General features: G+C 47.2%; 1 protein-coding gene and 1 pseudogene across 1 annotated transcript in view; both read right to left on the reverse strand.

The window, feature by feature from the left end:
- Window positions 1-940: 940 nt before the first annotated feature.
- Window positions 941-2,453, reverse strand: LOC119352556 (annotated as a pseudogene).
- Window positions 2,454-10,171: 7,718 nt separating this feature from the next.
- The window catches only part of LOC119267149 (E3 ubiquitin-protein ligase SINAT5-like), a 41,842-nt gene continuing 37,524 nt past the window's right edge, over window positions 10,172-14,489 (reverse strand). The window contains exons 2-3 of the mRNA XM_037548490.1: window positions 10,901-11,287; window positions 10,172-10,782 (exon numbers count right to left, since the gene is read on the reverse strand). Coding sequence (XP_037404387.1) covers window positions 10,423-10,782; window positions 10,901-11,287 — 747 coding nt within the window. The 3' untranslated portion in view covers window positions 10,172-10,422. The remainder of the gene's footprint in view (window positions 10,783-10,900; window positions 11,288-14,489) is intronic.

Here is a 14,489-nt window from a genome sequence, read left to right on the forward strand (position 1 = left end):
TATAGTGAATACGGATCAAGACTGAATCAGGATCTTCCGCGGTCTTATTTCTTTCACTCTTGCTCGAGCCGGATGATGATAAATTCTCATGTCCGGTTCCTTTGGGGGATGGATCCTAAAGAGTTCACCTATCCCAATAACAAAGAAACCAGACTTAAATGATCCTGTATTAAGAGCACCAAAATAGATTTTTGGGAGGGGGCTGGGAGAGAGAAAAGACATGAGCAGCGCAACATATACATGTTCCCCATGTGAGCAGCTCACATGAGTATATGTATGGTTCCTTTGCTTTCTATAGTTAAAAGTACACTAGTGCATAAGAATGCGTTGAAACTTAACTTCATATAATAAATAGATTAGGCAAAAGTGAACGCTCACTTCAACTACATGGTAATAGCTAAGAAAATGCATATCAGGGTATTGTCTCTGCTCCTTTTGAGGAATCTGTAATGTGCAAATAAATGGAGCCAGCGTGCATAGGCTTGAGTTTTGCATGTTTGAAAAATGGACATGAAATATTATAGAGTGCTAAATTCTTCAGACTACCAAATACTTGTACACAAACATTCCAACAAACATCTCATGTGCACTTGCAAAGAAAAATACACCCAGAAAATCTTGCAAACACGGCAAGAAATTTCCAATCAAAAAAACACGGCAAGAAATCCAGTGAAATAAAGCAAACAGAGATGGATATCTAAACTACGCCTGCAGGAGTTCGGCGCTAGACCCAAACTGATAGTATCACTCAGATAATAGTACTATTTTTGATATGCTGAATACAAATAGAACACACAGAATTAGATATTGGTTCTGAATAAAGATGTGGCTTTCATATAACATCATACACTAAATAGATCGAAAGTTACCTCCTTTTAACATTTGATTTCTCTATATCTTGGAAGTCCCATCAGCATTGTTCCCCTGTTAGAATACACAAGAGGCAAAGGCATAGTGTATTATCAGCAGATCAACAAGAATAACCATTAACCAAAGGACTTGTGCCAACTTGAAATGTGTGCAAGAAGTGAATGTGAATGGATGAACTCATACTCCTAGAGCAACCACAGTTGCTGGAACATTTAACAGGAACATCTTCAGGTAGTCAACGGTCAGGTCGTTGTAAATCTGCGCCATGTTTCTTTATGTTCAGAGTAGAGCCACAAGGAGGCCGGAACTTACTTTTACCATATACGAGTGGTGAAATAAATGTAAAATCGCAGCAGCATTTTTGGTGGTTTAATTTCAGAGTTTGGCACATGATGTAAAGTGGGTTTGTTCACTAATTTCAGACATACTGCATATGGCAATGGGGGGTTACTTGAATGTGAATCAATGCAAACATATAACAGAATGGAAATGTTATAACAGAGTATCTCCACTGTATGATTTTGGATCACACTCACCTTCCGACTCCGTAGACTGCACCTCGGACCTTCCGTCACGATGTCGCTTCCGTCTTCCTAGTAAAGGCAGCAGCCAGAAGGGAAAACTCAATCACGAGAACATCATTTGAAATGTATGCACTACCATTACGTTACACGGAGGACACGAGGAGCATAATACCCTGACGAGCAGAGTATGTCTGACAGTGTGTGGTTTTGAACGTTTAACTGAATTTTTGTTGGCATTTCCTTATCTCATTCAAAACTGAAACGCTATGGAATCATATCCCAGGCTGGGGGTACCTTGAGTCTGATCTTGAGCTCGTCGAATTTGGCGTCGGACATGATGGGGTTGCCGGCGATGTAGGCCATGGAGGCTTCCAACAGCCTCTACTCATCGGTGCCTGAAAACACCAGGAAAATGGACAGAGGTTTGAAATTTCAATCATACAATAGTTGGAAATTTCAATCATACAACAGAGGTTTGTAATCAGTTTAGTAAGCTCGTACATAGCATGACGACGTTGCTGCCTTCCCACATGAGCTCCTCCTTGAGGTTGTCAAACTCCTCGTTGGACATGATGGCCTTCTGATCATAGTAGGAGGACTGCACAAGAGTACATTTGTACATGATGGCCTTCTGATCGTAGTAGAAGAGTAGAGTAATCGATCGAGACATGAAAAAGGTGAATCAGATGTACGCACTCGCGGGGCTCGTAGGAGCTCCTGCTCCATCTCCCCGATGTTCTTCTTCTTCTTGCCATTGATGCTGCAATAGGGGAGCACATTGCCGTTCACCACCTTGTCCTCATGCTGCTGCACCTTTCCTTGCTGCTCGGTGGCACGCAGCCGGAGGAGGAGGAGCGCCTGGCGGCAGTGGCCCGAAGCACACGCCGTGACGGGCAACGCGATGGGCGCGGGAGGAGGAGAAGGCGGGCGGGCCTGGAGGAGAGGGACAGCGGGCGGGACACTGGCGAGAGCGCCACCACCTCGGCGGCCATGGTCGGTCCCTGCCTTCCTCTCCTCTGCTTCCACACCAATGTCCTCCAGCCTGCTACCACCTCTTTTGGTTTATGTGGTCTCTCTCTCTCTCTATCCATTCATGTGCTTGGTCCACGCGTCCAAGTAGTTCGCCATGGCTTGCTGCTCCAACCCCGAGTAGCTCCCAAATCTTTAATGGTCTACTGCATCAGGGGAGAAACAGAGGAGAAGAGACAAAGGGGAAGAGAAAGAAAACAAATGTTGGGAAGACAAAGGGGAAGAAGTGGGCACGTCGGAGAGCATGGCTGTGTGGTCCCTGGACCAGCTCTGCCTTCGTTCTCCCGCTCCTCTCCCTCGCACCCTTCCGCTCCACCGCTTGTCTGCATCGCTCCCACCTGTCAGGCCCCTGACTGAAGTTCAGACAGTAAGATCAATTCTTCGTCGTCGGATCGTCATCCTACAGCCAGCCGCTCGCGTACCGCTTCGCGCCTGGAGGAGCTCGTCCCCGTCGTCGATCGTGGATCCAACGGCTGTCGGCCTTCGTCTAGTCACTGTTACTTTTCCGGCACTTTTGCCTGTCGCTTATCCCTTTCTGTTTTTACCTTCAGTAAATTGTAATGGCTTTAAGCCCAGGACTAGCCCGAGTTGGGGCAGAAAAGTTGTAGAGGGTTGAACCCTAGGCCGCCGTGTTCCGGCTGGCTCGCTATCGTCCGCTGTGGCGGTGCAAACCCTAGCAATTGGCCCCTGCGATTTCCCTCTGAATTTCCTCTGTTCCACTCTGAATTCGACTAGTGACCTCGCACTGCAATTCAGGTCTAACAATTGGTATCAAGAGACAGCGATCCTCGGAGGCGTGTGAGATCGGGATCGAAGTAGGTTGGGGTCTTGGCCCTGGTAAAATTCCTCTGTCATCTTGATCTCCGGCGGCGGCGTACTCGGGCGGCGTTGGTGGCGGTAGACAGCTCGGGTGTTGGAAGCGGCTGGGCCGTGGTTGCTGCAGAACTCTTCTCCAGTCTAAAATCCCACCCAACCCACCCTTCTGGAACACCAGCGGCGGCGTGGCGTGGCGGCGGTGCTGGCGGCGGCAGGAACGTATACTTCAAGCTCAGGTTGCAGCTCTGCTGTGGTAAAATCCCCTGCTTGTGGTGTTCGTTCAGTTCTTGTTCGAATTGGTGTCGAAGCTCCTTGCTTTGTGTAAAACCTTTTCGATCTGATGGTCAAACCTTCGGAATCCCAAGTAACTAGGAGTTGGAAATGGATTCCCTTCAATTGGACATCAAGGCCTTGCAGCATGACAGAGATCTGGATAGAAAGGAATTTCAGGAATTTCAGTCTGTTGTCAACAAAAACTTCGCAGATGTGCAGAAATCTCTGTTGGAGATGCAGTCTTCCCTCACTCACCTCATTACTGCCCTTACCACAAAGGAGCAACCACCGAACACACCTCCAGCCGGTCAAGGCAGTGTTCACCAAATTACTCCCCAAGCTCCCTTGAGAAACCCTGCAAAACTAGTTCATTCACCCAATGCCTTAGGCTCTGCTGTACTCCATGACGTTCACACTGGCAAGGAATTAAATTTAGATGGAACTCAGAAGCAGCCCTACAGGCATCCTAATTTTGGAGCTGCCAAGCAGCAGCCAGTTGCTTAGGAGAACAGAACAGAACCTGTTTTGCAGGCTCCTGCTGATAATCAACTGGTAGATCTGGAACAAGATGGAGAAATCTGCGATGGGGGTCACAGAAGGACTCAAAAAGCCCAAACATTAGTAAAGCCTGCTAAGATGAATATTCCTGAGTTTGAAGGAGAAAACACTGATTCATGGATCCAGACCATGGATCTATACTTTAACGCTGCTAGGACACCACCTGAAACTAAAACAGAAATAGCAGTTTCTTACCTCAAAGGGCCAGCAATGGAGTGGTGGAGAGGCACTGGTTACATTGCTGCTACAATGCCTTGGTATCGATTTTGCAGATATGTGGGAGATAGATTTTCAGAAACTTCCATTTGTGATAATGTCAGAAACTCCCATGCTCTCACTCAGACAGGTTCTGTCAAGGAATATGTCCTACAATTTGAACACAGCATGAACCTTATGAGAAGAGATAACCCAGCTTTGCCTGATTCTTATTACATGAATAGTTTCATATTTGGCCTCACTGACAGCATACAACATTATATCCAATGTCATGAGCCTCCTAATTTGCAAAAAGCCATTTGGTTGGCTAGGAGATTGGAACAAGCTCAGGCCCCCAAAAGGCATGTTTCCAGCAACAACAACATCTACCTGTTAAAAGACAAGTGCAGTTTGTTCCCAACAGACCTCAAAACATCTCTCCCTCTGCTGTTATTGAACAGGCCAGACAGAAAGGAGTTTGCTATAAATGCAATGAAAAGTGGTTTCCTGGACATAGAAAAGTGTGTAAAATGAGCCAGCAGAACCAAGTGCAAGCACTCCAAACTCAAATACCAGATCATGCCGATATAATATATTTTACAGATTATGATGAAGATGGGGATGAGCCTCCCCCTGAACCCCCTGAGCAACAGCTGCAAATTTCAATGCATGCTGTAATGGGTTTGAGCATCAAGAAATATACCTTCACAATAGCTTGTTCAGATCAACAACTGCACTGCAATGGCATTAGTGGACAGTGGTACTACTGCCACTTTTATCTCTGCAAATTTGGCTGAGAGGGCTAAGTGTGTGTTGCAACCTACAACTAAAGTAAGAGTGGTGGTTGCTAATGGGGGCTATTTATGGACTGAAAGTGTAGTCAAGGACTGTACATTTAATATTCAAGGAAATGAATTACAGTCTGACTTCAGAGTTCTTCAATTGCAAGGTTATGATATGATATTAGGAGCTGATTGGTTATGCAGAGTCAGTCCTATACTCATGGATTATGAGGAAATGTACATGGAAATTAAGTTAGCAAATGGACAGAGAGTGACATTGCTAGATGAAACCCTTCCTTCTCATGTGGAAGTGACCAGTGCTTGCAACTTCCATAGAGTTCTCGATGATGCTGTGGGTGGAGCATATCTGTTGATCAGACCTTCTGCTCCTGAAGAAACCTTGAAGCAAGCTCCACCTAAAAACATCCAAACACTGTTGGAGGAGTATAAAGATGTTTTCCAAGAAATTACAACTCTTCCTCCAGTTAGAGCTTGTGATCACAAAATTCCCTTGGTCCCAGATGCAAAGATTGTGAACATTAGGCCTTACAGGCTCCCTCATCACCAAAAGAATGTGATGGAAGGCTTAATCAAGGAAATGATTAGTAAGAGCATAATAAGGGGCGGTACTAGCCCTTATTCCTCCCCGGCCTTGCTAGTAAAGAAGAAAGATTCCAGTTGGAGATTGTGCAGTGATTTCAGAAAAGTTAATGAGCAAACTGTTAAAAACAAGTACCCCCTTCCGGTCATTGAGGATTTACTGGATGAGTTGCATGGAGCTAAAATATTCTCAGAGATAGACTTAACTAGTGGATATCATCAAATCAGAATGAATAAAGCTGATATTCATAAAACTACTTTTGCTACTCACATGGGACACTATGAATATCTAGTTATGCCTTTTGGGCTGACCAATGCTCCTGCCACTTTTCAAATGTTGATGAATACCATTCTAGCCAAATATCTAAGAAAATTTGTACTTGTTTTCTTTGATGACATCCTCATTTTTAGTAAAACTGTGGAAGAGCATATTGAACATTTGAAACAAGTTTTTGAGACTCTGAGGAAGAACCAGTTGTATGCTAACTATAAGAAGTGCATCTTTGGCCAGTCTCAAGTTGAGTACCTTGGTCACATCATCAGTAAGGAGGGTGTCGCTACTGACCCAACAAAAATCACTTCTGTGGTTAATTGGCCAGTCCCTTCTTCAGTCACTGAACTAAGAAGCTTTGTGGGCCTCACTAGCTACTATCGAAGATTTGTTCAAGACTATGGTTACATTTGCAAGCCCTTGTTTCAAGCACTTAAGAAAGATGGCTTTGTGTGGGGAGAGGAGCAACAATCTGATTTCAACGATTTGAAACAGAAAATGACAACAGCTCATGTGCTTGCCCTCCTTGACTTTTCCCAGCCCTTTGTTTTAGAAGCAGATGCTTGCAACTATGGAATTGGAGATGTACTAATGCAAAAGGGGAGGCCTCTTTCATATTTCAGCAAAACTTTGGGACCTAGAGCTAAGACATTGTCTACTTACGACAAAGAAGCCATTGCTATTTTGGAAGCTCTCAAGAAGTGGAAGCATTATTTTGCTGCCTCCTCATTGATCATCAGAACGGATCAAGAAAGTTTGAAGTACATTCAAGAGCAAAAATTAACTGAAGGAGTCCAACACAAATTGTTAATCCGACTCTTGGGCTACAACTTCTCTATAGAGTACAAAAAAGGAAAAACCAACAAAGTTGCTGATGCCTTATCCAGAGTGAAGTACCAACTTAATGCTATTACTGGAACTGTTGTTCACCCAGTATGGGCTACTGAAGTGATTGAGAGCTATAAAGATGACCCTAAATGCAAAGAGTTGTTAACCCAACTAGCTCTTTCTTCTGACAGTTCCTCCAAATACAAACTCCAGCAAGGCCTTCTCAGATATAAAAGCAGAATTGTTGTGGGCAACTCCCCAGCACTCAAAACAAATTTGTTCACGGCTTTCCATAGCAGTGAATTGGGTGGTCATTCTGGACAGAGAGCTACATATCAAAGGTTGAAACTGCTGTTTTATTGGCCTGGTATGAAATCTGTTGTTAAACACTTTATTCAAGAGTGCCCTGTTTGCCAGATCAACAAACCAGAACATTGTAGGTATCCTGGATTGCTACAACCACTCCCTACACCATTATTTGCTTGGACACACATTTCCATGGATTTTGTGGAAGGCCTACCCCTGTCTAATGGCAAAGATCTGATCTTAGTAGTTGTTGAAAGATTTACTAAGTACAGCCATTTCATTCCCTTAAAACACCCTATTACAGTCAAGTATGTGGCCACTGCATTCATTGATAACATCTTCAAGTTGCATGGTCTTCCCTGTGTCATTGTCATAGATAGAGACAAGATTTTTACCAGCCACTTATGGCAAGATCTCTTTAAAAGACTGGGAGTCAAACTTCACATGAGCACTTCATATCATCCTCAGACGGATGGGCAGACAGAGAGGGTGAACCAGTGCCTAGAAAATTATCTACGGTGCATGGTCTTCCATCAACCGAAGAAGTGGTGCTATTGGCTCTCCCTAGCCGAGTGGTGGTATAACACTTCATTTCATACTGCACATAAGATGACTCCTTTCCAAGCTGTCTATGGCAGAAAGCCCACAATGGTTGCTAAAGTTGCCCTCTTTCCTGATATAGACTCTCCTGACAACCCCTTCTTTGTCTCACTAGAAGTTACTGCAGCTATCATCAAGGAACAATTGCTCAAAGCAAAGGAGAGAATGAAGTTCTTTGCTGATAAAAACAGATCTGATAGGTCCTTCCAACCTGGTGACATGGTTTACTTGAAAATCCAACCATACAGACACACTTCACTCAGCATTCATAGACATTTGAAGCTTCATTCCAAGTATTATGGGCCTTTCCGAGTTATGCAGAAGATTGGTCATGCTTCTTACAAGCTCCTTTTGCCAGAGGGATGTCAGCTTCATGATACATTTCATGTCAGCCAGCTCAAACAGCACCTGGGTCCTAAAGCAGTGCCAAATCCAAATTTACCACTGTTGAATTCCGATGGTTCAGTCCTCCTGGAACCAGAACAGTTACTGGAACGAAAATTGGTCCCTCACAAGCAAGGAGATATTGAAATTCCCATTGTTCGCTGGCTAATTAAGTGGAAGAATTTGCCGGTTGAAGAAGCAACCTGGGAAGACTCGGGATTCATTCAAAAAGTCTTTCCAGCCTTTCATCCGTGAGGACGTCTGATCTCAACCCGGGGGAATTGTCAGGCCCCTGACTGAAGTTCAGACAGTAAGATCAATTCTTCGTCGTTGGATCGTCATCCTACAGCCAGCCGCTCGCGTACCACTTCGCGCCTGGAGGAGCTCGTCCCCGTCGTCGATCGTGGATCCAACGGCTGTCGGCCTTCGTCTAGTCACTGTTACTTTTCCGGCACCTTTGCTTGTCGCTTATCCCTTTCTGTTTTTACCTTCAGTAAATTGTAATGGCTTTAAGCCCAGGACTAGCCCGAGTTGGGGCAGAAAAGTTGTAGAGGGTTGAACCCTAGGCCGTCGTGTTCCGGCTGGCTCGCTATCGTCCGCTGTGGCGGCGCAAACCCTAGCAATTGGCCCCTGCGATTTCCCTCTGAGTTTCCTCTGTTCCACTCTGAATTCGACTAGTGACCTCGCACTGCAATTCGGGTCTAACACCACCGCAACAGTAATCGATGAGGTTCGCTGGTCACCTGTGCCCCCGCTTCCCCATCCTTGGCTTCCTCATGCGAACCAAACACAGAGCGAGCAAAGCCATCACAAAGGGCTGACAGAGGGACTCCGGCGGTGTATCAAGGACGTACATACCGCGAACTGCTTCCGATCCAGTTCCTCAGAGCATCTCCAACGGGCGCCGAACGCGCCGCGCGCAAAAAACTGGTTTGCTGCGCGCCCATCGTCTGGTTTGGCGCGGCGCGCAGCGCTGGCTCCAGCAGCCGCGCTAAAATGCAGCGCGACTCTCACACAAATAACATATGCATTCCAAAACAGAAGCAAAAAAGATCAAATACAAACAAAAATAAATCAAAATAAATAGTTCAATTTCATTATTACAACTCAAACAAACAGTTTATCGTTCAATACAACAAATAGTGCAATAAACACAACAAATAGTTCAACAATACAATAGGACCAGCGCGCGCGAGGGGCGGCGGGACTAGAGGGGGGGCGAAGAAGCCGCCGCGGGGCGGGGATAGGCCGGAGAAGCGCCGGAACGGTCGCCGGGTGGCGCGGTCGGCAGCGGCGGCGTGGCTGGATGGGGGATGGGAGGTGCGAGCGAGCGCGCGAGATTACAGCGCGCGGGAGCAGGCGCAGCAAATAAGCGGCGCGCGATTGAGTTTCGCCCCCCGCGCTAAACTACATATGCCGCGCGGGCTGTTTTCGCGTGCTCGCTGGAGCAACTATTTCGGTTGCGCGCGCTAAAACGAAGAATTTTACGGCGCGGCGCTAGTTTGGCGCGGCTGTTGGAGATGCTCTCATGAACGGTCACTCATGCGAGGACGCAGTCTCCGTCACCCACTTTCTTGGCCCGACAACAAGAGCCCAGTGGCAAGCCAAAGGGTATACGAACAGGGAGGCCTTCGTGTAGTGGCACAGCGGGAAAGCCGGCGTCGGGCGACACGCCGCGGGAGGGGTTGTGGCGGCGAAGGCGGAGGGAGAGGGATACGTTATGTTTTTGAGGGATAGAGAGAGGGATAAGTGGGGAGGAAACGAGAGAGAGAGGTCGCGTGAGTGGGCTTCAATCCCCAAGCCCGCCAATCCGAGCGACAGTAAAAGCATCGTGACGCATCGATGGTAACTGCACACTCACCAATTGTAGTGACATACACCCAAAAAGAACAATCGTAGCAACAGTAAATGTGTCCCGACGTAGCACGCGCGAGCGACCGCCCTTAGCGCGACGGTTAACGGGTTTAATTAATGTTTAGGAACCTTTCTTCCGCCCAGTTTCTACCCATGCATGCAGACTGTCGTTTGGTTTTCTTTGTGTTCTCTTCTATAGTTTCTTGCTGTGGCAGTGGTTAGCTGTCCTCCGCGTGCTGGAATTGGTGTATGTGAGACGCTGGTTTTCTTTGCTATGCAAATGGAGCTGGGGCTTTTGTGCCCTTTTCCTCTAAAAACATTTATTGGCCAACTTGTAGTGTTTCATGGTTTCGTTATACACAATTACTACTTACTTTACAAGACATTTTACACCTCTAAAAATTGCCTCAAGCTCAAGGTAGTACCGCACTGGGACTCTCACTGGACTATCGAAACAAAGAGGACATGTCAGTGGATAAATAACAAGCCAGCCAGACAGCACAACCATTTTCATCGCTGGACGTTGCTCGCCTCAGCTACAAAGGTTGGGTATACAGGTTCCCTCCAGATTGGGCTGCTCTTTCCAGATCCGTCCAGTCACCCTCAGCTTCAGCTCCTTCCTGTCACCGCCGGAGAAGAACAGCGCCATGTTCCTCTGGATGATGAGGCCATCATGACTGTCCCGAACCTTCCGGTGACTGTCACGAATGCTTCTAGGGGTGCCCTCCCATACCATCTTCCTACCGTTACCACCAACCTCGAGGCTGTAGGTGTAGTTCCTTGCTTCGTTCTCGTCCCCCATGAAACGAAGGAAAGCCATGTATACTGGTGCCATGCCGAGCTGGAAGGCCTCAAAGTGCAGGCAGAAGTATTGTCCAAAACAATGGAACACCTGATTCAACGGAAACATCAAATCAGCAAGTTAAGGTTGTGAAAAGCATCCCAAACCTCGGATCGAAAAATAAAATGATTTCACAAAGATGTCTAAAAATGAGTACCACGAGACTTACTGTTAGCATCCAGGTGGCATTTTCAACCTCTCGTGGATTGGACTTGACATATCTATGGTTGAACGTGCAACCGCTGTGCATATCGACTTTGTGATCATCCCTCAAATGTGCAACAAGGAAAGGTATATCACCAGCCACAGCACATTCAGAACCAGCATAGGGGCAGTTATATGGCCTGAAGCTGCACTGCCCTTCATGTTTTATCTTGCTGTAGTATGGGAAGATTTCTGGACAACCTAAAGAGCAGTACTTACAGGGAAGCTCTAGTGATTCTGCTACTTTTTCCAATGCCAAGCACCTGATGTCGCCAAGCTCTTGTCTGCACGTAGGGCAACGGTTGTGCACCCTAGCCTTGCATGTCGAACATAAAGTATGTCCATTTTGGCACTGTAGAAACATCAAAGTGCTAACAATCAAATTACAAAACTATACACATAATAGCCTTCAGATGATGAACAATATGTTTAGCACCGCCAAGAAAAATGGGTTTCGATAAAAACATGTGAGAAGGGTTTCCATGATTGTTAGTGACCCTGTAATAAATGCTTCGAGCACAACATAACGACATGCATGTTTTCTCTCACATATCCAACAACTCAAACTTCAAAGGATAGCCTTCACTAACTCAACAATAGAGTAACTACATTTTTTATCTGGCTAGGACCATAGACTAAAGATCATACAGAAGTTGAACTGAGAAATACCATACGGCTTTACTTTTTTTAGCAGATGGAAAAGATTCTCACTTGCTGCCACATAAACATTAGAGCATCTCCAACCGCGCCCCCAACAGGCCCCCCCAAGCCACTTTTTCGGCACCGGCGCCAAAAAAACGCCCCAGTCGCGCCCCCAGGACGCCGAAAAGTGCCGGTTCGGCCCGTTTTTTGGCCCGGCGGTCACAGGCCGAATCCGGAGCACTGGGGGGCGATCGGGGGCTCCGGCGCAAGGGAAAAGCGCAGCTGGGCCACACCGTCAGGCGAAGTCAAGTTTTCTTCCCCGACTCGCCTCCCACCCCCCGCACCCTCGGCCGCCACTAGCTGTATCCCGGCGCCGCCCGCCGCCCTTCACCGCTAGATAGCCAATCCCCACCGAAAAAATAGCAGAGATTCGCCGAGGCAGCCCCTCCACCAGCAGCTGGGCGATTCCGGCTGCCGTTTCCGGCCGCGGAGGGGCAGTTTAGCGGCGGGGTACACGCCCACCGGGCGCAAGGTGTTCGGCGATTTGCCTGCCTCGGCGATGGACTCGGATGACGAGGAAGTGCTCGCCGCGCTGCTGGAGGAGGAAGCCGAGGCCGACGTCCAGGAAGAAGAGCATCTCATGGTGCTCGCCACCCTCGCCCAGCTGCTGGCGAGCAATGAAAAGCCGTGGCGAGGTGGCTCGGCGCCGGGGCGGGTGAAAGCAAAGAACCAGCATTGTCTCAAAGGCTACTGCATGCTCTACTCCGACTACTTCGCCGATGCTCCACTTCACGGCGACAAAACATTTCGGCGCCGTTATCGGATGAGCCGAAAGCTATTCTTCAGGATTGTGAATTCCATCCGGGAGTTCGACAGCTACTTCAAGTGCAAGAAGGATTGCACCGGCAAACTTGGATTCACCTCGATCCAGAAGTGCACGACGGCGATGAGGATGCTTGCATACGGAGCTCCCGGTGATTCACTCGACGACTATGGGCGCATGGCCGAGTCCACCAGCATTGAGTGTTTCTACAAATTCTATCGGGCAGTGGTGGCAGTGTTTGGACCGCAATACTTGAGAACACCCAATGCGGAAGACATTGCTCGGATCCTAGCACAGAATGCAGCAAGAGGATTTCCTGGGATGCTTGGAAGCATCGACTGCATGCATTGGAAATGGAAGAACTGCCCATTTGCTTGGCAGGGGATGTACAAAGGCGCCAAAGGCGGTTGCAGTGTGGTACTTGAGGCGGTGGGCGCACAGGACCTCTGGATTTGGCACTCCTTTGGTATGCCAGGAACTCACAATGACATCAACGTGTTGCAGTGCTCCCCTGTCTTTGCCAAGCTTGTTGAATGTCATTCTCCTCCGGTGAACTTCGAGGTCAATGGGCGGCACTACAACAATGGGCACTACCTAGCTGATGGCATCTATCCGAGATGGTCTACATTTGTGAAGACTATCTCAAACGCTGTGCCAGGAGGCAAGAAGTCCCACTTTGCCAAGGTGCAGGAGGCTTGCAGGAAGGATGTCGAGCGGGCTTTTGGTGTGCTCCAATCTCGATTTGTTGTTGTCCGCTATCCTGCTCAGACCTGGTCGAAAGATCAAATGTGGGAGATTATGACTTGTTGTGTCATCTTGCACAACATGACCATCGAGAGCGAGCAGGAAGAGCCAGTGTTTGACACTGAACCATACTACAGGCAGGGTCCTCTAGCCAAAGTTGATCACCAGCTACCGACAACCTGGACTGCCTACCTCAGTATGCGTCAGGAGATCTGAGACCCGCAGGTGCATCATCAACTGCAGCAGGATCTGGTGGAGCACCTATGGAGGCTCAAGGGCGACGCCGGGCTCGACGTGTGATGAAATATGAGTTTTTATTCGTTGAACTATATAATTTGTATTGAACTATTTGTTGTTGCACTATTTTGTTGAACTATTTGATTTTTTGTGATGAACTATGTGATAAAAAAATTGTGTTCATAATTGAACGCCGAGCCACAACGAACCACACCGAATATGGGCCGATTCTCGCCCATATGGGGCCTTTATTCGCCGAAAGTGGGCCGAAAACTGGGCCAATCTCGGCGCCTGGGGGTGACCTGGGGGCGACGACTGGACGCCCAACCGCCCCCAGCGCCGATTGTCCAGCTCGCCCCAGGGGGCGATTTTTATGCCTCCTGGGGGGGGGGGCGAACGGCTGGAGATGCTCTTACATCTATCTACAGAAAAAGACTGTAACATTTAGAGTCTTCAAAATTGTCTGATTCCTAAAACTGAGTACAGCCAGTTCATATACAGCTAGATCAATGTGTGACATGAAAAACACAGAATTAAAAATTCCATGTTGAGAGTTAAAAAATTTAATTTGAAGATCCAACATAATGAACTTGTTACAATAGGTAAGAGAAAATAGTGGCCAACATTGCACATGTGCAAGGTTTTTAGATAATGGGTATGACAACTTCAATGGTAGAATGGAATAGAAATAGGGAAGCCAATCATAAGCACTAGCAATATTATTTCATGTAAAGGGATGATTCGTAATATTTCCTAAGTATCATTTTTGGATGAACCAATAAGGGTGATGGTTACTAGTGCAAGCAGCTACATTAGTCAGGACAGGCAAAAGAGTTATATTTCTGGCAGTGTTCAAGTCCACTAGGTTGTTCCAAAAAAAAAAGGAAGGCTCAATAGCAGGAACTAAGCAGGTGCACGCCTTGCTATCAAGAATTGAGATACAGGAAAAGGAACAGAGAAAACTCAGGCTGCGATAAAGAACAGATGAAAGGAGGAAAGTGAAAGTAGCTACCTTATCTGGCTCATTGTACTAGCCAAGGCCTAAAATGGCCAAGTCCCCCAACCCTAGCAGCCATTAAAAACAACTCCGGCAAGGAAATAAAACAGG

Source organism: Triticum dicoccoides, chromosome 1A (assembly GCF_002162155.2).
Source record: "Triticum dicoccoides isolate Atlit2015 ecotype Zavitan chromosome 1A, WEW_v2.0, whole genome shotgun sequence".
Classification (NCBI taxonomy): Eukaryota; Viridiplantae; Streptophyta; class Magnoliopsida; order Poales; family Poaceae; genus Triticum; species Triticum dicoccoides.